The sequence below is a fragment of the Salvelinus alpinus genome, chromosome 20 (assembly GCF_045679555.1).
Source record: "Salvelinus alpinus chromosome 20, SLU_Salpinus.1, whole genome shotgun sequence".
Taxonomy (NCBI): Eukaryota; Metazoa; Chordata; class Actinopteri; order Salmoniformes; family Salmonidae; genus Salvelinus; species Salvelinus alpinus.
The window spans coordinates 27,057,142-27,079,189 of NC_092105.1; the positions used below are offsets into that span (position 1 = coordinate 27,057,142).

At 43.2% G+C, this 22,048-nt stretch overlaps 3 protein-coding genes across 10 annotated transcripts in view; all 3 read left to right on the plus strand.

Annotated features, from left to right (window-relative positions):
* The window catches only part of LOC139546608 (mitogen-activated protein kinase kinase kinase kinase 4-like), a 114,396-nt gene extending 102,233 nt beyond the window's left edge, over positions 1-12,163 (plus strand). For all 7 annotated transcript variants that reach the window (XM_071355173.1, XM_071355174.1, XM_071355176.1 and 4 more), the window contains one exon: positions 8,958-12,163. In XM_071355173.1, the coding sequence (XP_071211274.1) occupies positions 8,958-9,041 (84 nt within the window). In that variant the 3' untranslated portion in view covers positions 9,042-12,163. The remainder of the gene's footprint in view (positions 1-8,957) is intronic.
* Positions 12,164-14,633: 2,470 nt separating this feature from the next.
* Positions 14,634-20,467, plus strand: LOC139546597 (interleukin-1 receptor type 2). The gene is made up of 10 exons (XM_071355150.1): positions 14,634-14,789; positions 15,540-15,627; positions 17,692-17,959; positions 18,196-18,367; positions 18,503-18,680; positions 18,891-18,983; positions 19,185-19,250; positions 19,356-19,491; positions 19,577-19,722; positions 20,147-20,467. The coding sequence occupies exons 1-10, from the start codon at positions 14,772-14,774 to the stop codon at positions 20,305-20,307; spliced, it is 1,326 nt and encodes a 441-aa protein (XP_071211251.1). The 5' UTR covers positions 14,634-14,771; the 3' UTR covers positions 20,308-20,467.
* Positions 20,468-21,320: 853 nt separating this feature from the next.
* LOC139546598 (interleukin-1 receptor type 1-like) overlaps positions 21,321-22,048 on the plus strand; it is a 41,881-nt gene continuing 41,153 nt past the window's right edge. For both annotated transcript variants that reach the window (XM_071355152.1, XM_071355155.1), the window contains exon 1: positions 21,321-21,629. The gene's annotated coding sequence lies outside the window, so the exon portion shown is untranslated. The remainder of the gene's footprint in view (positions 21,630-22,048) is intronic.

Consider the following 22,048-nt stretch of genomic DNA (forward strand, 5'->3'; position numbering starts at 1 on the left):
CAATCTGTATGCGCAGTCATGTGAAATCCATAGATTAGGGCCTAATGAATTGATTTCACTTTATTTATTTTAATACACATGGAATGTTTTAATTTTCCAGATGTTCCCATAACATTAATCCAGCGTTGTGGGGACATTGTAGTGATGTACAGTCCGTTTCCTGCAGGCTTGGATGTCAGTCAGGCTTGGGTGTTTTTCTCCAGTGTTTCTGCCATGCTACTCTAATTTACAGTAACAGTCAAAAGTTTGTACACACCTACTCATTCAAGGGTTTTTCTTTATTTTTATTATTTTCTACATTGTAGAATAATAGTGAAGACATCAAAACTATGAAATAACACATATGGAATCATGTAGTAACCAAAAAATTGTTAAACAAATCAAAATATATTTTAGATTCTTCAAAGTAGCCACCCTTTGCCTTGATGACAGCTTTGCATACTCTCAACCAGCTTCACGAGGAATGCTTTTCCAATAGTCTAGAAGAAGTTCCCACATATGCTGAGCACCTGTTGGCTGCTTTTCCTTCACTCTGCGGTCCAACTCATCCAAACCATCTCAATTGGGTTGAGGTTGGGTGATTGTGGAGGCCAGGTCATCTGATGCAGCACTACATCACTCTCCTTCTTGGTCAAATAGCCCTTACACAGCCTGGAGGTGTGTTGGGTCATTGTCCAGTTGAAAAACAGCAGCCCCGTTCTGTGAGTTTGTGTGGCCTAACACTTCGCGACTATGCCGTTGTTGCTCTTAGACGTTTCCACTTCACAATAACAGCACTTACAGTTGACCTGGGCAGCTCTAGTCACTGAGCTCTTCAGTAAGGCCATTCTACTGCCAATGTTTGTCTATGGAGATTGTGTGGCTGGGTGCTCGATTTTATACACCTGTCAGCAATGGGTGTGGTTGAAATAGCTGAATCCACTCATTTGAAGGCGTGTCCACATACCTTTGTATTATAGTGTATATACTTTTGGGAAGTTGTTAGACTTCTTGATGTTTGATATCCAAGATGGCGTAGCAGTGTAGACGTGTTTCTTTAGTCCTCTCGTGTACGTTCGTATTTTTTCGTATTTCTTGTATATATTTTAACATTTTTTTTCTATCTCTTTTCTATTTTTAATTCGATTATACCTTCCGGTAACCTACCTCACCCAATGTGATACGGAATCGCTATTATTTTTTAACTTTGGAACACTTTCAAGAACCCCCAGTAGCTAACCAGCTAATCAGCTACAAGCTAATTTAGCCATTTTTTGCCGCTGCTAGCAGCTTTTACCTTCTGCACAGACACCAGCCCTGTTATTAGCCTGGATATTACTCACCAATTTACCAGCATCGGACTGTCTCTCGACAACAACGCCGGATTCCTGCCGTAATCCCTGAGCCACTACTTCTGATCCTCACAGCTAGCTTGCAGCTAGCGCAGCTAGCGCCACTGCCACGAAGCTAGCACCAGTTAGCAAACACAATTCTACAATTCACAACCTCTCTTTCGCCATCGCCATCCGGCTTGGATTCTCTGTCGACACGACCACGTCTGGTCTGCAGACGAATACCCCATCCGCTGTGCCCTCAACCGGCCTCCGTCTGAGCAGACCCCCTCCGTCTGAGCAGACCACCCCCCGGGCTACTAACTTTAAACGCCGCGTGCTAGCTTAGTGGAGGCCTCCCTGCTCCATCTACGGCTGCCCCCTGGACACTATGATCACTTGGCTACATAGCTGATGCCTGCTTGACTGTCCATTAATTCACGGTACTCCATCCTGTTTATTTGTGTTTTATCTGTCGGCTCTGTGCTTTAACTCAGGATCTGTGTGTAGTTAATCCGACCCTCTCTGCCTAGTCGTCGCCATTTTTACCTGTTGTTGCTGTGTTAGTGGACTAGCTGCTGTTATCTTACCTGTTGTTTTAGCTAGCTCTCCCAATCAAGACCTGCAATCACTTTATGCCTTATTGTATGTCTCTCTCAAATATCAATATGCCTTGCATACTGTTGTTCAGGCTAGTTATCATTATCATTGTTTTGGTTTGCAATGGACCCCGTAGTTCCACTCTCCGTACCTCTGATACCTCCTTTGTCCCACCCCCCACACATGCGGTGACCTCACCCATTGAGACCAGCATGTCCAGAGATACAACCTCTCTTATCATCACCCAGTGCCTGGGCTTGCCTCCGCTGTACCCGTGCCCCACCATACCCCTGTCTGCACATTATGCCCAGAATCTATTCTACCACGCCCATAAATCTGCTCCTTTTATTCTTTGTCCCCAACGCTCTAGGCGACCAGTTTTGATAGCCTTTAGCCGCACCCTCATCCTACTACTCCTCTGTTCCTCGGGTGATGTGGAGGTAAACCCAGGCCCTGCATGTCCCCAGTCACCCTCATTTGTTGACTTCTGTGATCGAAAAAGCCTTGGCCTCATGCATGTCAACATCAGAAGCCTCCTCCCTAAGTTTGCCTTACTCACCGCTTTAGCACACTCTGCCAACCCTGATGTCCTTGCCGTGTCCGAATCCTGGCTTAGGAAGGCCACCAAAAATTCTGGGATTTCCATACCCAACTATAACACTTTCCGTCAAGATAGAACTGCCAAAGGGGGAGGAGTTGCAATCTACTGCAGAGATAGCCTGCAAAGTTCTGTCATACTTTCCAGGTCTATGCCCAAACAGTTCGAACTTCTAATTTAAAAAATGAATCTCTCCAGAAATAAGTCTCTCACTGTTGCCGCCTGCTACCGACCCCCCTCAGCTCCCAGCTGTGCCCTGGACACCATCTGTGAATTGATCGCTCCCCATCTAGCTTCAGAGTTTGTTCTGTTAGGTGACCTAAACTGGGATATGCTTAACACCCCGGTAGTCCTACAATCCAAGCTTGATGCCCTCAATCTCACACAAATCATCAAGGAACCCACCAGGTACAACCCTAAATACGTAAACATGGGCACCCTAATAGACATTATCCTGACCAACCTGCCCTCCAAATACACCTCTGCTGTCTTCAATCAAGATCTCAGCGATCACTGCCTCATTGCCTGTATCCGCCACGGGTCCGCGGTCAAACGACCACCCCTCATCACTGTCAAACGCTCCCTAAAACACTTCTGCGAGCAGGCCTTTCTAATCGACCTGGCCCGGGTACCCTGGAAGGATATTGACCTCATCCCGTCAGTTGAGGATGCCTGGTCATTCTTTAAAAGTTACTTCCTCACCATATTAGACAAGCATGCTCCGTTCAAAAAATGCAGAACCAAGAACAGATATAGCCCTTGGTTCACTCCAGACCTGACTGCCCTCGACCAGCACAAAAACATCCTGTGGCGAACTGCAATAGCATCGAAGAGCCCCCGCGATATGCAACTGTTCAGGGAAGTCAGGAACCAATACACGCAGTCAGTCAGGAAAGCAAAGCCCAGCTTTTTCAAGCAGAAATTTGCATCCTGTAGCTCTAACTCCAAAAAGTTCTGGGATACTGTAAAGTCCATGGAAAACAAGAGCACCTCCTCCCAGCTGCCCACTGCACTGAGGCTAGGTAACACGGTCACCACTGATAAGTCCGTGATAATCGAAAACTTCAACAAACATTTCTCAATGGCTGGCCATGCCTTCCTCCTGGCGACTCCAACCCTGGCCAACAGCCCCACCCCCCCCGCTGCTACTCGCCCAAGCCTCCCCAGCTTCTCCTTTACCCATATCCAGATAGCAGATGTTCTGAAAGAGCTGGAAAACCTGGACCCATACAAATCAGCTGGGCTTGACAATCTGGACCCCCTATTTCTGAAACTGTCCGCCGCCATTGTCGCACCCCCTATTACCAGCCTGTTCAACCTCTCCTTCGTATCATCTGAGATCCCCAAGGATTGGAAAGCTGCCGCGGTCATCCCCCTCTTCAAAGGGGGAGACACCCTGGACCCAAACTGTTACAGACCTATATCCATCCTGCCCTGCCTATCTAAGGTCTTCGAAAGCCAAGTCAACAAACAGATCACTGACCATCTCGAATCCCACCGTACCTTCTCCGCTGTGCAATCCGGTTTCCGAGCCGGTCACGGGTGCACCTCAGCCACGCTCAAGGTACTAAACGATATCATAACCGCCATCGATAAAAGACATTACTGTGCAGCCGTCTTCATCGACCTGGCCAAGGCTTTCGACTCTGTCAATCACCATATTCTTATCGGCAGACTCAGTAGCCTCGGTTTTTCTAATGACTGCCTTGCCTGGTTCACCAACTACTTTGCAGACAGAGTTCAGTGTGTCAAATCGGAGGGCATGTTGTCCGGTCCTCTGGCAGTCTCTATGGGGGTACCACAGGGTTCAATTCTCGGGCCGACTCTTTTCTCTGTATACATCAATGATGTTGCTCTTGCTGCGGGCGATTCCCTGATCCACCTCTACGCAGACGACACCATTCTATATACTTCCGGCCCTTCCTTGGACACTGTGCTATCTAACCTCCAAACGAGCTTCAATGCCATACAACACTCCTTCCGTGGCCTCCAACTGCTCTTAAACGCTAGTAAAACCAAATGCATGCTTTTCAACCGTTCGCTGCCTGCACCCGCACGCCCGACTAGCATCACCACCCTGGACGGTTCCGACCTAGAATATGTGGACATCTATAAGTACCTAGGTGTCTGGCTAGACTGCAAACTCTCCTTCCAGACTCATATCAAACATCTCCAATCCAAAATCAAATCAAGAATCGGCTTTCTATTCCGCAACAAAGCCTCCTTCACTCACGCCGCCAAACTTACCCTAGTAAAACTGACTATCCTACCGATCCTCGACTTCGGCGATGTCATCTACAAAATAGCTTCCAATACTCTACTCAGCAAACTGGATGCAGTTTATCACAGTGCCATTCGTTTTGTTACTAAAGCACCTTATACGACCCACCACTGCGACCTGTATGCCCTAGTCGGCTGGCCCTCGCTACATGTTCGTCGTCAGACCCACTGGCTCCAGGTCATCTACAAGGCTATGCTAGGTAAAGTGCCGCCTTATCTCAGTTCACTGGTCACGATGGCTACACCCACCCGCAGCACGCGCTCCAGCAGGTGTATCTCACTGATCATCCCTAAAGCTAAAACCTCATTTGGACGCCTTTCCTTCCAGTTCTCTGCTGCCTGCGACTGGAACGAATTGCAAAAATCTCTGAAGTTGGAGACTTTTATCTCCCTCAACAACTTTAAAAATCTGCTATCCGAGCAGCTAACCGATCGCTGCAGCTGTACATAGTCCATCTGTAAACTACCCACCCAATTTACCTACCTCACCCCCCATACTGCTTTTATTTATTTACTTTTCTGCTCTTTTGCACACCAGTATCTCTTCTTGCACATGATCATCTGATGATTTATCACTCCAGTGTTAATCTGCTAAATTGTAATTATTCGATTTATTGCCTACCTCATGCCTTTTGCACACATTGTATATAGATTCTCTTTTTTTTCTACCATGTTATTGACTTGTTTATTGTTTACTCCATGTGTAACTCTGTGTTGTCTGTTCACACTGCTATGCTTTATCTTGGCCAGGTCGCAGTTGCAAATGAGAACTTGTTCTCAACTAGCCTACCTGGTTAAATAAAGGTGAAAAAAAAAAAATATATATATATATACAGTGGGGAGAACAAGTATTTGATACACTGCCGATTTTGCAGGTTTTCCTACTTACAAAGCATGTAGAGGTCTGTAATTTTTATCATAGGTACACTTCAACTGTGAGAGACGGAATCTAAAACAAAAATCCAGAAAATCACATTGTATGATTTTTAAATAATTAATTTGCATTTTATTGCATGACATAAGTATTTGATCACCTACCAACCAGTAAGAATTCCGGCTCTCACAGACCTGTTAGTTTTTCTTTAAGAAGCCCTCCTGTTCTCCACTCATTACCTGTATTAACTGCACCTGTTTGAACTCGTTACCTGTATAAAAGACACCTGTCCACACACTCAATCAAACAGATTCCAACCTCTCCACAATGGCCAAGACCAGAGAGCTGTGTAAGGACATCAGGGATAAAATTGTAGACCTGCACAAGGCTGGGATGGGCTACAGGACAATAGGCAAGCAGCTTGGTGAGAAGGAAACAACTGTTGGCGCAATTATTAGAAAATGGAAGAAGTTCAAGATGACGGTCAATCACCCTCGGTCTGGGGCTCCATGCAAGATTTCACCTCGTGGGGCATCAATGATCATGAGGAAGGTGAGGGATCAGCCCAGAACTACACGGCAGGACCTGGTCAATGACCTGAAGAGAGCTGGGACCACAGTCTCAAAGAAAACCATTAGTAACACACTACGCCGTCATGGATTAAAATCCTGCAGCGCACGCAAGGTCCCCCTGCTCAAGCCAGCGCATGTCCAGGCCCGTCTGAAGTTTGCCAATGACCATCTGGATGATCCAGAGGAGGAATGGGAGAAGGTCATGTGGTCTGATGAGACAAAAATAGAGCTTTTTGCTCTAAACTCCACTCGCCGTGTTTGGAGGAATAGAAGGATGAGTACAACCCCAAGAACACCATCCCAACCGTGAAGCATGGAGGTGGAAACATCATTCTTTGGGGATGCTTTTCTGCAAAGGGGACAGGACGACTGCACCGTATTGAAGGGAGGATGGATGGGGCCATGTATCGCGAGATCTTGACCAACAACCTCCTTCCCTCAGTAAGAGCATTGAAGATGGGTCGTGGCTGGGTCTTCCAGCATGACAACGACCCGAAACACACAGCCAGGGCAACTAAGGAGTGGCTCCGTAAGAAGCATCTCAAGGTCCTGGAGTGGCCTAGCCAGTCTCCAGACCTGAACCCAATAGAAAATCATTGGAGGGGGCCGAAAGTCCGTATTGCCCAGCGACAGCCCCGAAACCTGAAGGATCTGGAGAAGATCTGTAGGGAGGAGTGGGCCAAAATCCCTGCTGCAGTGTGTGCAAACCTAGTCAAGAACTACAGGAAACGTATGATCTCTGTAATTGCAAACAAAGGTTTCTGTACCAAATATTAAGTTCTGCTTTTCTGATGTATCAAATACTTATGTCATGCAATAAAATGCAAATTAATTACTTAAAAATCATACAATGTGATTTTCTGGATTTTTTTTTTTTAGATTCCGTCTCTCATAGTTGAAGTGTACCTATGATAAAAATTACAGACCTCTACATGCTTTGTAAGTAGGAAAACCTGCAAAATCGGCAGTGTATCAAATACTTGTTCTCCCCACTGTATATATATAGCTAGGGCTTTACCATACCTTGTTTGGGTTGTATTACTGACTGCATATACAGGAATTCTCTGCATGGGGTTCACTATTGTCACGATCGTTATATGGTGGAAGAGAGGAGGACCAAGGCGCAGCGTGATAACAATACATCTTCTATTTATTGAAGACGAAAATGAAGAACACTTTACAAACTAAACAAAAGTGCCGCTAAAGCTAAACAGTGCAGACACAGGCAACTGACATAGACATAGACAATCACCCACAAACTACCTAATGAATATGGCTGCCTAAATATGGTTCCCAATCAGAGACAACAATAGACAGCTGTCTCTAATTGAGAACCAATCTAGGCAACCATAGACATACATACACCTAGACTAGACACTGCCCCATAAACATACAAAACCCCTAGACAATACAAAACACATACATCCCCCATGTCACACCCTGACCTAACTAAAATAATAAAGAAAACAAAGATAACTAAGGCCAGGGCGTGACAACTGTTTTCTTATGATTCATTTTTTACCTTTTATTTATACAGGTTTTTCTCATTGAGATAACATCTCTTTTCCAAGAGAGACCTGGTCCAATAGCAGCAGGGGGAACAACGTTTCAGACAAAACAACTTACATACACTAACACAACATTAAACAAAACTATAAACACACATACAGTATAACAAAATCATTTTACGTTAAAAACACGAAAGTCTTGACTAAAAACAGCTGGCCTAAAAACAATTACTCTTCTATGATATATACATCGATCAAGTGTTTAAACTCCACCAATGGAAATAAATGTTAAAATGTTCAGGAGAGAATTCCAGGACCATGGTGCTAAGTAACTAAAACTATTTCTACCATGACCTGTTCTAATTTTTGGTACTGTTAGAAGTAAATGAGAATAGGACCGTAATTTATATTTATTTACCGACCTGACTACAAAAGAACAGAGATAAAATGGCATTTTACCCAATATGGCCTTATAAATCAGTGTATACCAGTGTTTAAGCCTACGCAAGGTCAATGATGACCAGCCAACAGCGCTGTAGAGATCACAATGATCTCACAATGATGTGTTAGACGTTTTTGATTTGTAATGAACTTGAGGGCTGCATGATCCACTTATCATCAACCCACACACCCAAATATTTGTACACTTTAACTTGCTCTATAGTATGTCCAGCCAATGTAGCAATGACATGATAAGTAACATACCTGGCATTTGAAAATACCATGCATTTTGTTTTACCTGAATATAGAACCAGCTTTAAATCATACAGATTCTGTTGTATGATGTTAAATGCTCTTTGGGCATTTTCAAAAGCCAAAGATAAACTACTACCACTTGAATAAAGAACGGTATCATCTGCATAAAAATGAACATCCGCTGTTTCAATAAGATCCCCAATGTTGTTGATATACAAAATGAACAACAGTGCGCCCAAAATAGAACCTTGCGGAACACCTGAGCACACCTCTATGGACTCAGATGTACAACCATCCGCTATTAAACATTGTGTACGAAATATTAACATGACGACACACGTCTTGATTTCCTTTGTTACAATGGATCAGTGATTGTAAATGACTCAATCAGAAAAACATGATGGTCGTATGCATCTCTGTGTAAGAAGTTCACCCCTACCTTTATGATGTATCATTGATGATGTGTCACTGATTAGTTTAGTTATTTATTGACGTGTTTGTGTGTGTTTCCATCCGCAGGTGTTCTTTGCCTCGGTGCGGTCCGGAGGAGCCAGCCAGGTGTACTTTATGACACTGGGGCGTACCTCTCTGCTCAGCTGGTAGAGAATGCCCCCTCTACACTGGAAACCAACCAACCACGTTTTACCCAACGTTCTGTGATGCCAACGGACAAAAGCCAACCATCTCCGTCTTAGCTACGACCTTCGACCCGGAGCATCATGTTATATTGAGGATACATACAACATCCAGATGCTGTCTCCCCAGCCGTGAATACCAGATATGAGAATTGTTCAAAATTAAGTTAATTGATTATAAAACAACAAAAATAAAGGGGGGAACGGTTTGCCCCGCTGTGGTGCTCAACTGATTGTGGACACGTCTGTGCGGGGTCGTTGCCCTGAACACCTGTGACCTCTGTGTGTGTCGTTCCTAGTTACTGACTGTGCTGTGGGCTTGAAGTTTACTAACTACTCTCTGCATCTTCTGCTCGTATTTCAGGAACCCCCCTCCACCCCACCCTTTTCCTTGGCGAGGGAGGAGCAAGGGTGGAGCATACAGTGTTAATGCTACAGTAGTGTATGTAAATGTTTTTCTGTTTGGTGCAATGATTGCTGACTGCAAGGGGGCAGGGGGGGGGGGGGGGGGGGGGGTTGAAGCTGTCAGTCATGGAGGAGGCGGGAATAGAGAAGTCGAGCAAGGGAGCCAATTTGTTCTATGCCATGATGACAGAAGGTGGAAGGGGCCAAGGCGTTTTACCGTAAATCTGGTAGTATCTGAGAGGACTCAGCTGGACTGTGTGTTGATACAGTTAAGACAGCTACAGTATTTTAATGGGCGGGGTCAAAGAAAAGGGTTTTATCCAGATTCAGACTTCAGACTAGTATTTTTTATTATAAATTCCCTAAAAAAAGTGAAACTATGTGGAGTTAATATTTATTTTACCTTATTTTCTAAAATCACATTTGCACAGTCTCCAGTTTGCTTGATTTTATTCCAACCCACAACACTTTGAAGTGTTTTAGGAGTTAGAGTGGGTGGGTTAGATAAAGGAAACAATGTCTATGTATAATAACATTTAATTTAATCCATAGTAGTTTCAGTGGTCATGGTAGTGGATCCCTCGGTGATCCGGCTTGGACCATCAGAGGGTCCAGGATGGAGGACATGGTCCGGATGGGAATAGACAGATATAATAAAAGAGAGTGGAGGAGAAGGGTAAGGTGATAGTATTGTGTGTGTGTGTGTGTGTGTGTGTGTGTGTGTGTGTGGTTGTAAAGGGGCCAATAGATGAGAGAGGAGGGGTGTTGATGTACGTTTTTGTAGCAGAAAGGTTACACATGGTCAGCACAACTCAATGGACTCCTAGTCAGTGGATGGAACAAAACAGTGTTTTATTGTTCTTTTGATATTTCAGCTTTTTGTTTTTCATTTGTATCTTTTCATGAATGAGGTGCACTAAGTGTCAAGAATGTAGAAAGAAGTATACTGTGTGGTGGTCAAAGGCATGAGACTTCTATTTGTGTTCCTTGTCACAAGTGATTGATTTCGATGTTCAATTTCAAAGTAACACAAGTGAATACTAAATGATGGCGCCTCTATTAAAGATGTTGATTTTCCTTTCACAAACTCAATGTTTTAAAGTGCATCAGAGCTGGAGAGGGAGCAGCTCTGAGTTGAGACGTTGCTAGGTTATAGTAGTTTTCTGTGGGGCCAGTATGCTCACAGTAGCCTAATCAACCTTATTCACCAACAGGGCTTAGTCCTCAGTGTAACTGTAAACAACATGACCACGCTTAGCTAAGTCGTCTTGAGCGCGGTACGTTTGTCCATCGTGTGCAATGTCAGCTTATCAATCAATGGAAGGCAATACAATACAAAACAACTTGTTTCAAATCAGAGGAGAGCAGTCTGGTCACCAGGAGCCAGAGCACCATTGACCTGACCGTTGTGATTCTACAGCTCTCGTCTGAAGGTGTTCATGACGGAAACCCACTTTGGGCTGAATCCTTTTTTTCACTGTTAAAGGTTATAGTCTGTACAGATATGTGAAGAAGACTATTCAATTAACTGCAATATCCCCTGCTACGGCTCTCCCACAACAGTGTATCTAACCTTCGTTGACCATGGTGACCAACAACAACATCAACAACAGGCTATTATCTTGAGGAGGATTTTCCTAGTTTTCCCACAGAACACAACTGTGTTTTAATGGTGGTGATGGATCAAAGCTATTTCACCCAAGGGGACAGACTCTGTACACTGACTATGTGTTCGACAGTGGGTCAATGATCTCTGAGTTGGGTCTTTCTCGTACTAACAGTCATGTTATGATGTGTGTAGAGCTGTGGGAAAGGCATTGCAAATTACCTGTCACAGAATTGTTTCACGAGCCAAATTCTTGAATATGGAAAAAGAAACCAGTTTGAAGAGCGAACCCCAATGCTGTATGTGTGTGTTTAATAGCCTCCCAATGCTGACCCACTATGTCTTTCTGGTTGCATCAAGGCCTTCATTAGTGGCATAAGTTACTTTATTAAGATTATGATTATTGATATTCTTATTAATGGGGAAAAAATACATTTTTGCAATCTGAAAAGCAGTCGCTTGCTGATTTCACGTTTTAAAAAAGTGCTAAGATGGCAACATAAAAAAAAATAAAAAAATACAAAACCACTTCGTTGATCTCACTTGAAGCATTTTGTATTCTTAAATTTTAACTTGGTTAAGAAGCTTAATAATGGTTTCTGTAAGTTTATGTACTCTGCAGTGGTTGAATATTATAATGCTTACGTTAGGTCGAGAAAATTGAAATGTTTACAGAGGCAATGTTTTGTTACACTAATGTGCATCATAATATTTATGTTTGATTCTGATTTTTTTTTTTTTCTGCTTGTTTTGTATTGAACGTTATTTTAGTCAATAAATCCTAAATGATGCCATTTTTTTTTCTTCTCTCAAATAACCAACTCACAACACAATAAAGAATACACATGCAATATTTAATTTTCCAGATGTTCCCATAACATTAATCCAGCGTTGTGGGGACATTGTAGTGATGTACAGTCCGTTTCCTGCAGGCTTGGATGTCAGTCAGGCTTGGGTGTTTTTCTCCAGTGTTTCTGCCATGCTACTCTAATTTATGTCCTCTCTATGTATGACAGGAAGTCCTGTATTTTCCTGAAGTTTTTTTTTCTTTGAATAAACGAAAGTAATTTAAAAACTTTCTGGAGTATAATTCTCTACATCATTTTCCCAGGTTTGCCTGTTGGTCACCCCTTTGCAGCTATAATAGCCTCCACTCTTCTGGGAAGGCTTTACACTAGATGTTGGAACATTGCTACGGGGACTTGCTTACATTCAGCCACAAGAGCATTAGTGAGGTCAGGCACTGATGTAGGGCGATTGGGCCGGCTCGCAGTCTGTGTTCCAATTCATCCCAAAGGTGTTTGATGGGGTTGAGGTCAGGGCTCTGTGCAGGCCAGTCAAGTTCTTCCACACCGATCTCAACAAACCATTTATGTATGGACCCCACTTTGCATGGGGGCATTGTCATGCTGAAACAGGAAAGGGCTTTCCCCAAACTGCTGCCGCAAAGTTGGAAGCACATAATCGTCTAGAATGTCATTGTATGCTGTAGCGTTAAGATTTCCCTTCACTGGAACTAAGGGGCCTAGCTCGAACCATGAAAAACATCCCCAGACCATTATTCCTCGTCCACCAAACTTTACAGTTAGCACTATGCATTGGGGCAGGTAGCGTTCTCCTGGCATCCGCCAAACTCAGATTCGTCCGTCGGACTGCCAGATGGTGCATTTCACTACACCTGCAATAACATCTACTAAACACGTGTATGTGACCAATAAAATGTGATTTGATTTGAAGCGTGATTCATCCCTCCAGAGAACACATTTCCACTGCTCCAGAGTTCCATGGCGGCGAGCTTTACACCACTCCAGCCAACACTTGGCATTGCGCATGGTGATCTTAGGCTTGTGTGCGGCTGCTCTGCCATGGAAACCCATTTCATGAAGCAGCTCGGTCAACTGTTTGTCTATAGAGATTGCATGGCTGTGTGCTCGATTTTATACACCTGTCAGCAACGGACGTGGCGGACATGGCCAAGTCCACAAATTTCAAGGGGTGTCCAAATACTTTTGTTTAAATAGTGTATGTCCTGGAATTTATATTATGATGGCCTTGTTCATCTAAAGAAATTCTATGTGTTTACTAAACTGTCCATAACTCAACTTCTGCAAGGAAGTGGGTGGAATATACCAGACCTGCACTTAAAGATTTGGTACTAGGGATGGTAGAGCCAGTGTCATGAAGGTCTGTAGCTGTTCTTTAATATACAATATCTATGTTATAAGTATTGTGTAACTGTGTATCTCTTAAGGTTTGTTTGAGGCGAGTGTGTAGGTGGTAGACATGAATCTGGATTGGTGTGTGGTTGTGAAAGCTCAGATGGAAAGGAGAAGTCACGATAATGTCATGTTTCTGAACAGAAAATGTTACTTAACTTTAACTTATGTAAGGTAGCTTTGTCTGTTTCAGAAAAACCATTACGTCTGGAGACGCATCGTCATCCTCTTTCTTTCATATATTATTCCCTCTCTATTTTCTCCAACTGCACCCGGTGACCTCATGAATAGGAATAAATAGAGTTGATCTATGACATCACGGTTTCTGGGATATCAGCCCCTGCTCTTCAATAGGATTCAGTGTTAATGTTAGCCGAGTCGTATCAAAACCAATCTAGTTGGAGAGTTCCCAAAACATGCAATGACGCTTAGTCAATGGCCGCTACAAGTCACTGAACCCTACTGCCGTCCTAGAGATGATGCATCACTCCCCATTGTTAACAAATATTTGTTGGAGCAGATGATTGTGCGTGACTACAATACACTGAGTTAGTTGGCACTTAGGATCAGCACAGTGGGGACAGATACTATCTTCCAACATGGTGACTAATATGAGACTAATCTTGGTTAATAGCATGCTTATTACTACAGAATTGAGACATGCAGTGAGTCAGACGCCTAACTATACGTGCTGTCACTCACCTGGTAAGTATCCTGGGGAATTTGATGGGCATATGACACCCAACACCAAGAAAACTAACAGTTTAGTCACATGGTGGACATGTATGTGGCTGCACACATACTCATGCACACAGACACACACACCCCACAGCTATGGGAGTTCAGTTACAATTGCAGCAATCTACACAGACAGACACAACTGCTTTTCATCCCTTCTGTTTTAATCTTTGCACTTTGTTAGTGAACTGGATTGCTTAAACTGCTGTTTATTTCCTCAGTGTGACAGTATAACATGCCTGTGTTCTCATAAAGCAAACATGTTTAAACAGCAGATGTCTAAGGGAAGAGGAAAATAACAGATGTAAACAGTTATACCCGATGTCTGTCTACTACTACAAAGCAGTTAATCAAACTGAGGTCAACCAATATTGGGTTAAGTTGGAAAATATATACGAGTACATTTGTACAGTACAAGCCAAACATACCTTATTGTCTTTGTGTATGTTTGTACTCATGTGTGTTAGTGTGTGTGTGGGTTTTTTGTTTTGGAAGTGGTGAGATGTCTTCATCATGAGCTGAGCTGTCCATTTTATTGGGAAACGTCAGAAATTTCTACGCTGGGAGGGAAATCTTTAGAATTTTCCGGAAGCGGCTAGTCTGACTGACAGTCACATATACTGTATATAAGAAGGAACATGTCACACTCAGAGGTCCACTGTGTCTTCTTCACTCTGGTGGTGTGGATTTACTGGAACAGAGCCACTGTCACTACCTCATCACTGGCACCATCATGGTCACCTGGGCAAACGTGAGTACTGATTCTATTCAGTAGTGTGTACATAGAGCAAGCTGGGGTTAGTGCTTTAGAATAAGGAACACTTTAGGAACTTTAGAATAAGGAACACTTTAGGAACTTTAGAATAAGGAACACTTTAGGAACTTTAGAATAAAGAACACTTTAGGAACTTTAAGCATTGCAGTCAACATGGGCCAGCATCCCTGCGGAATGCTTTCGACATCTTGTAGAGTCCATGCCCCCTACGAATTGAGACTGTTCTAAAGGCAAACTGAATATGAAGGTGTTCGTAATGTTTTGTACACTGTGTATTTATATTAGACCATGTCTACCTGGGTGCAGCTCTAGAATAAATGTATATTACTGATATTATTAGTCTCTCCATGAGAAGCAGAGAGCAGGTACTCTTCTATTAGATCAGCTGACTTCAGAATTACATCAAATCACATTCCTGCTGAACATTTGCTGTTATATCATTTACTGAACTGAAACTTTGACAACACACTTTTTTTATAACTTCCAGCAGTATAGATAGATATCGGGTTTTACCCTCGGAGTTCTGTTTTTCATCAGAGCTACCCCTTTGTCAGCGACTTCTGTCTGTGTGGGTGTGTCAAAAAGGATTTTATGTCACATTACTTTTTTAAGAGAAGTGAAAAGTGTCTCTCCTGATCTCAGACACACTCCAACATTACAAATTTAGCATGTGATTATAACAACACTCTGGATGCAAGGTCTACACATATGTTATTATTCCTCCAGTATGCCATGGTTATCCTCCATCTGCTCTCGGCATTGTTCATCGCTCGCTCTGCCTGTGGACTACGACTACCTCCGCTACCTATGATAGGTAAGTGTGTGTGTGTATCTGTCTCTCTTTCTCGCTCTCTCTCCCTCTCTCTCACACATTTGCGTCTATATATGAATGTGACTGGTCTATGACTTTTTCCTAAGAATGTACAGTGCCTTCGGAAAGTATTCAGACCCCTTGACCTTTTCCACATTGTTAGGTTACAGCCTTATTCTAAAATGTATGAGAAAAAAAAATGTAATCAACCTACACACATTACCCCATAATTACAAATCAAAAACAGGTTTTTAGAAATGTTTGCTAATTTATAAAAAAATTAACGGAAATATTACGTTTATATTTTGGCAGCGATTACAGTCTTGAGTCTTCTTGGGTATGACGCTACAAGCTTGGCACACCTGTATTTGGGAAGTTTGTCCCATTCTCTGCAGATCCCCTCAAGCTCTGTGAGGTTGGATGGGGAGGGTTGCTGCACAGTTATTTTCAAGTCTCTCCAGAGATGTTCGATCGGGTTCCAGTCCGGCCTCTGGCTGGGCCACTCAAGGACATTCAGAGACTTGTCCCGAAGCCTCTCCTGCGTTGTCTTGGTTGTGTGCTTAGGGTCCTTCGCCCCCAGTCTGAGGTCCTGAGCGTTCAGGTTTTCATCAAGGATCTCTCTGTACTTTGCTCAGTTGATCTTTGTCTCGATCCTGACTAGTCTTCCAGTCCCTGCTCCTGAAAAAAATCCCAAATGCATGATGCTGCCACTACCATGCTGCACCGTAGGGATGATGCCAGGTTACCTCCAGATGTGACGCTTGGCATTCAGGACAAAATCTTGGTTTCATCAGACCAGAGAATCTTGTTTCTCATGGTCTGAGAGTCTTTAGGTGCCTTTTGGAAAACTCCAAGCAGGCTGTCATGTGCCTTTTACTGAGGAGTGGCTTCCGTCTGGCCACTCTACCATAAAGGCCTGATTGGTGGAGTGCTGCAGAGATGGTTGTCCTCCTGGAAGTTTCTCTCATCTCCACAGAGGAACTCTAGAGCTTTGTCAGAGTGACCATCGGTTTCTTGGTCAACTCCCTGACCAAGGCCCTTCTCCCCTAATTGCTCAGTTTGGCCGCGAGGCCAGCTCTAGGAAGAGTCTTGGTGGTTCCAAGCTTCTTCCATTTAAGAATGATGGAGGCCACTGTGTTCTTGGTGACCTTCAATGCTGCAGACATGTTTTGGTACCCTTCCCCAGATCTGTGCCTCGACACAATCCTGTCTTGGAGCTCTACGGACAATTCCTTCGACCTCATAGCTTGGTTTTTACTCTGATATGCACTGTCATCTGTGGGACCTTATATAGACAAGTGTGTGCCTTTCCAAATAATGTCCATTCAATTGAATTTACCACAGATGAACTCCAATGAAGTTGTAGAAACAGCTCAAGGATGATCAATGGAAACAAAATGCACATGAGCTCAGTTTCGAGTCTCATAGAAAAGGGTCTGAATACTTATGTAAATAAGGTATTTCTGTTTTTTGTTTTTTTAAATACTACCGTTCAAAAGTTTGGGGTCACTTAGAAATGTCCTTGTCTTTGAAAGGAAAGCACTTTCTTTTTTTAAATAACATCGAATTGATCAGAAATACAGTGTAGACATTGTTAATGTTGTAAATGACTATTGTAGCTGGACACGGCAGATTTTTTTATGGAATATCTATATAGGCATACCGTTGCCCATTATCAGCAACCATCACTCCTGTGTTCCAATAGCACGTTGTGTTAGCTAATCCAAGTTTTTCATTTTAAAAGGCTAATTGATCATTAGAAAACCCTTGCAATTATGTTAGCACAGCTGAAAACTGTTGTCTTGATTAAAGAAGCAATTAAAACGGGCCTTCTTTAGACTAGTTGAGTATGTGTAGCATCAGCATTTGTGGGTCCGATTACAGGCTCAAAATGTCCAGAAACAAAGGACTTTCTTCTGAATCTTGTCAGTCTTTTCTTGTTCTGAGAAATGAAGGCTATTCCATGCGAGAAATTGCCAAGAAACTGGAAAAAGTCAAGGGGTCTGAATACTTTCCGAAGGCACTGTATGTATACATTTATTGATTGTAAGTGATGTGTTTCCCCAGATGGCTGTTTCAGGGTGTCTCCAGAGCCGGAGGTGTTCCGTGTCCAGGGTGAAGCGGTGGTCCTAAGCTGCCTTGTGTTCGACAGGGTCCTCTACAAACGATTCTCCCAGGCTAAGGCGGGTTACACCTATGTCATCGCCAAGGGAAATGGGACGGGGGGCATTGACCCTGATGAGGGGAAAGAGGGGCGAGTCCTGCAGCGTGAGCGACAGCTGTGGCTCCTCCCAGCTCGAACTTCTGACTCCGGAGAGTACCCCTGCATCTACAGGTAGATAAATAGTCACAGCCATTTGCATAAGGCTTTCCCTTTAGTTACTTACTTTTACTGTAGTATATACAGTATGTAAATATGTCTACCTGTCGTATATTGATGTCTGTCAGTTGAACACTTTATTACATTTTGACATGGACAATGTCATGGAATATCTAACATATCCTAAGCACAGGTTATATCCTCTGGTATCAGTGCTTAATATGTATTGCTTTTTCTTCTGTCATTTTCAGAAATGAGACATTATGTGTAATTGGAAGCATCACTCTACAAGTTTATGAGACCAAGCAAACTGATATTGAGAAGTTGTCTTATCCCATCTCTACAGCCGTGGGACGAAATGTGTTAATCAGATGTCCTCATTTAAAGGACTTCAACAGGACTGATGAAATAGAGTGGTATAAGGTGTGTGCCAACAATAGGCTACCTTTATTGCAGTCTTCCTTTATGGTTTGTTTTGTAGTTTGTGCATCTAGCTATGAACCATCTAGCTAAAGCATGTCTGGAGTTTTCTTTACTCAACTGTTTCCATTCACACAGGACTCCAGCCCGACAGTGCTTCCTCTTGGCAGTGGGCGCTACCAAAGACAGAGACAAGACGTGATCCTCATCTCAGACGTGAGGCCAGCAGACCAGGGCCTCTACACCTGTCAGCTTAGAGTCCACGTCAACAACCTCCAGTACACAGTCAGCAGGACCATTAACCTCAATGTAAAAGGTGGAATACCATAGCACGACAACAGCTTTATGGCTTTATCTGAGAACCCACTGACTGAACCCTGTGAATACCTCTCCATAGTTGTCCCATCATTTGCTCAATATTTTTAACCCACCATTTTGACAGTTGCTATGCTCCTGACTTATGTGCGGCTGTATTGGTCTACTATGTTTTGTAATGGTGGTGTGTTCTGTGGACCTCTCTCTCCAGTACCTGACCCAGTTCCCTACACTCAGACCACCAGGCCCATCTTTGACCCAGCCACAACCCCAACCCCTAACTCTGGTCTCAGCACTGTGGAATGTGAGTGGATCTATCGTTATGCGGCTCAGAAAACAAATGTCAATAACAGGACTTTCTATTTTTGACCAATTCACCCCTTCAAAAGCATAAATTGCTTTTTGGTGTGTGTCACCTTTTGTTGTTGATCGTATACTTATGCTTAGGCTAGTGTAGTAGTCTTGGTCCTGGCTTTGTCTAACGCCTGTTTCTTTCCTTTTTTAGCCCCAGCAGTTGTGTCCCCTAAGATTGTGTCCCCTGCCAATGGAACAATCTTTGAAAGTCCATTGGGTTGGTGAAACACATATGCATACTCTGTTTAACTTGAAAACCTATATTTTGATTTTGGCTTACCTCAGTATTCTAACTGTACCACCTCTATCTAACCACATCCAGGCTCTGTTTTGGAGATATCCTGCCAGGTTTTCACAGGGAGCCAATCAGCGGACGCCACAATGGTCACATGGTTGGTGGACGGCCATTCATTGGATTCGTCCAACCTTGGTGGGCGGGCTCTGTTGAGTCAGAGGAGGTAATACATATTGCATGTGTCTCTTTAATTGTGTACAAATATAATGTGCAAGCAAGCTCAATGAAGATTATTGCTTTGTTCCCAGGGTAACCACAGTGGCTGGGGGTTGTTATGTTGAGGTGAATCTGTACATCATTAAGCTGTGTGAGGAGGATACAAGGGCAGAGCTGAAGTGTGTCACTCAAAACCAGGGAGGAAGACAGGAGGTCATTGCACAGTTCAGAGTCGAAGGTAGGCCCATCTCAACTAACATATGATACATGCATTAAACCTGTACATATTGATCATTTTAAACCAGGCAATTTGGGTCCTGGATGTTGATTGACTGAAAGCATGTGGTATATCAGACAATATACCACAGGTATGACACAAAATTACTTGTTTACTGCTCTAATTACGTTGGTAACCAGTTTATATAGCAATAAGGCACCTCAGGAGTTTGTGGTATATGGACAATACGCCACGCACGGCTAATGGCTGTATCCATGCACTCCGCGTTGCGTCGTGCATAAGAGCAACCCTTAGCCATGGTATATTGGCCATATACCACACCTCCTCAGACCTTATTTCTTAAATGTACCATTGATTATGTGATTGAAACTCAAAGCAAGCCATGAAATGTGTGTGTGTTTCACTCGCTCTCTCCCTTTCTCAGACCCCAGGTCCACATGGCTGATGATGGGTGTAGCAGGGTCTGTTTGTTTCCTGACTGTGGTCTCCGTCTTCCTTTACCTCCTCCTAAAACCCAGAGGAAAGGCTGACTACTTCCTGGCTCGACAGAACAGCACCTTTAGCTCCACTTTTAGCTCCACATAAACACCTCCCAAGTGATCTCGCTGGCTATTTTTCTGTTGATTTGTTACACAGTGTAAACAAAAGTTGACTTACTTTAAACAGAATGTATACAATGTATTATTGTTATTAAAACATATTTTTTAATGAATATCAAAAATAAAATTAAATATTTTTATATGAACATGATCCATTTCTGATAAAGAATAAGGAGCTGAGGTGACAACGACAGAAGGTTCTGGTAGGCTATAAGAGCATTCACTCCTGTTCATCAGTGACCCGTGAACCAGCAATAGTCACACAGGGATTCCAAGGTAGTAAGAAGTATCACAAAATTATATTTTAGCATGTAGGCCTACATATGGCAATAATTATATTTGTATCATTATTTTTGGTGGAATGAAATGAGACCCCTTCAACCATGTTATGGTTAAGCAATAAGGCCCGAGGGGGTGCGGTATATGACCAATATACCACAGCTAAGGGCTGTTATTTAGCACAACGCAACGCGGAGTGCCTGGGCACAGCCCTTAGCCGTGGTATATTGGCCATATATCACAAACCCCAGAGGTGCCTTATTGCTATTATAAACTGGTTACCAACGTAATTACAGCAGTAAAAATACCTGTTTCGTCATACCCGTGGTATACGGTCTGATATACCATGGCTGTCAGCCAATCAGCATTCAGGGCTCGAACCACCCAGTTTATTATATACCTTTGCTAAGATACCACTAGATGGTGATACATTACAAGGTGATGAGACTCACACTCAATACATTCTCTGTGTGAAGTCAATCACAAAAGATTCTGACCTGAGTCATGCTGTGGTTAACAGTTGGAGGTAATTTTCTACAGCAAGAAGGAATGGAATGAGATTTACCCTGCTTTCTGTCTATTGTTCTTTCTCCCTCCCTCTGTACTTTTCTATGTGCCTATAGTTTTATAATAGCAATATAACAAATAACACACCGATAGGCGTGTGTCTCCCCTTCTTGGTGGAATCATGCCAGATTCCAAGTCCCTCCCTGCCGTGTTGCACAACACTGCATTCTTTGCTTTTGAGCAGAAAGGTTTCCTAAGATCCAGAGGAAATTGTAACACATTCGCCCAGAAACACCCCCAGACTACAGAAGAACTTCTGTTTTGGGAAAACAATGTTTTTGGGCATGTCTGATGCTTTTTAAATGTATATTCTTCAATATAGCCTTTAGGTTAAAATTGAAGATGGTGTTTTTACAGTCGTTTACTAGACAAAGTACACGGAGAAACCTGTTTAATAGAAAAGGAATGTGACATGGACTTCAAGCTGTTCGGATAAGGCGTGGAACCAGAACTAAACTTCAGGTATGCAAACTTTTCCGCTCTGTATCAGGCGGATAGGGAGGGATACCGTGGCACAGAGTCAATATGTCACTCTCTTTTCTGGTGGTGTTACATAGTGTGTCCATGTATAGTGTTTTCAATGTATTTGTGTAGTATCTTATCTGTGGCTGGTTGAAATTGTTTGTGTTGGTTTTATAACATTTAGGTTGGACTATTTCCTTTGAGGACAGCAATGCTATGTAAAAATCAAACCAAAATGAGGGAAGAGAATGAGGGAAAAATTGGTGGTTGCATTTCCCCCCGCCCATGTACTTACCACAGTGTGTGTGTGTTAACCGGAGCGACACCGGGGAACCCAAGAGCAGACTCAGATGAGGAAACAGGGATGACATTTATTGTTACACAGAGAGATATGGAGTGCAGATCCGGGGAAGCTCGGA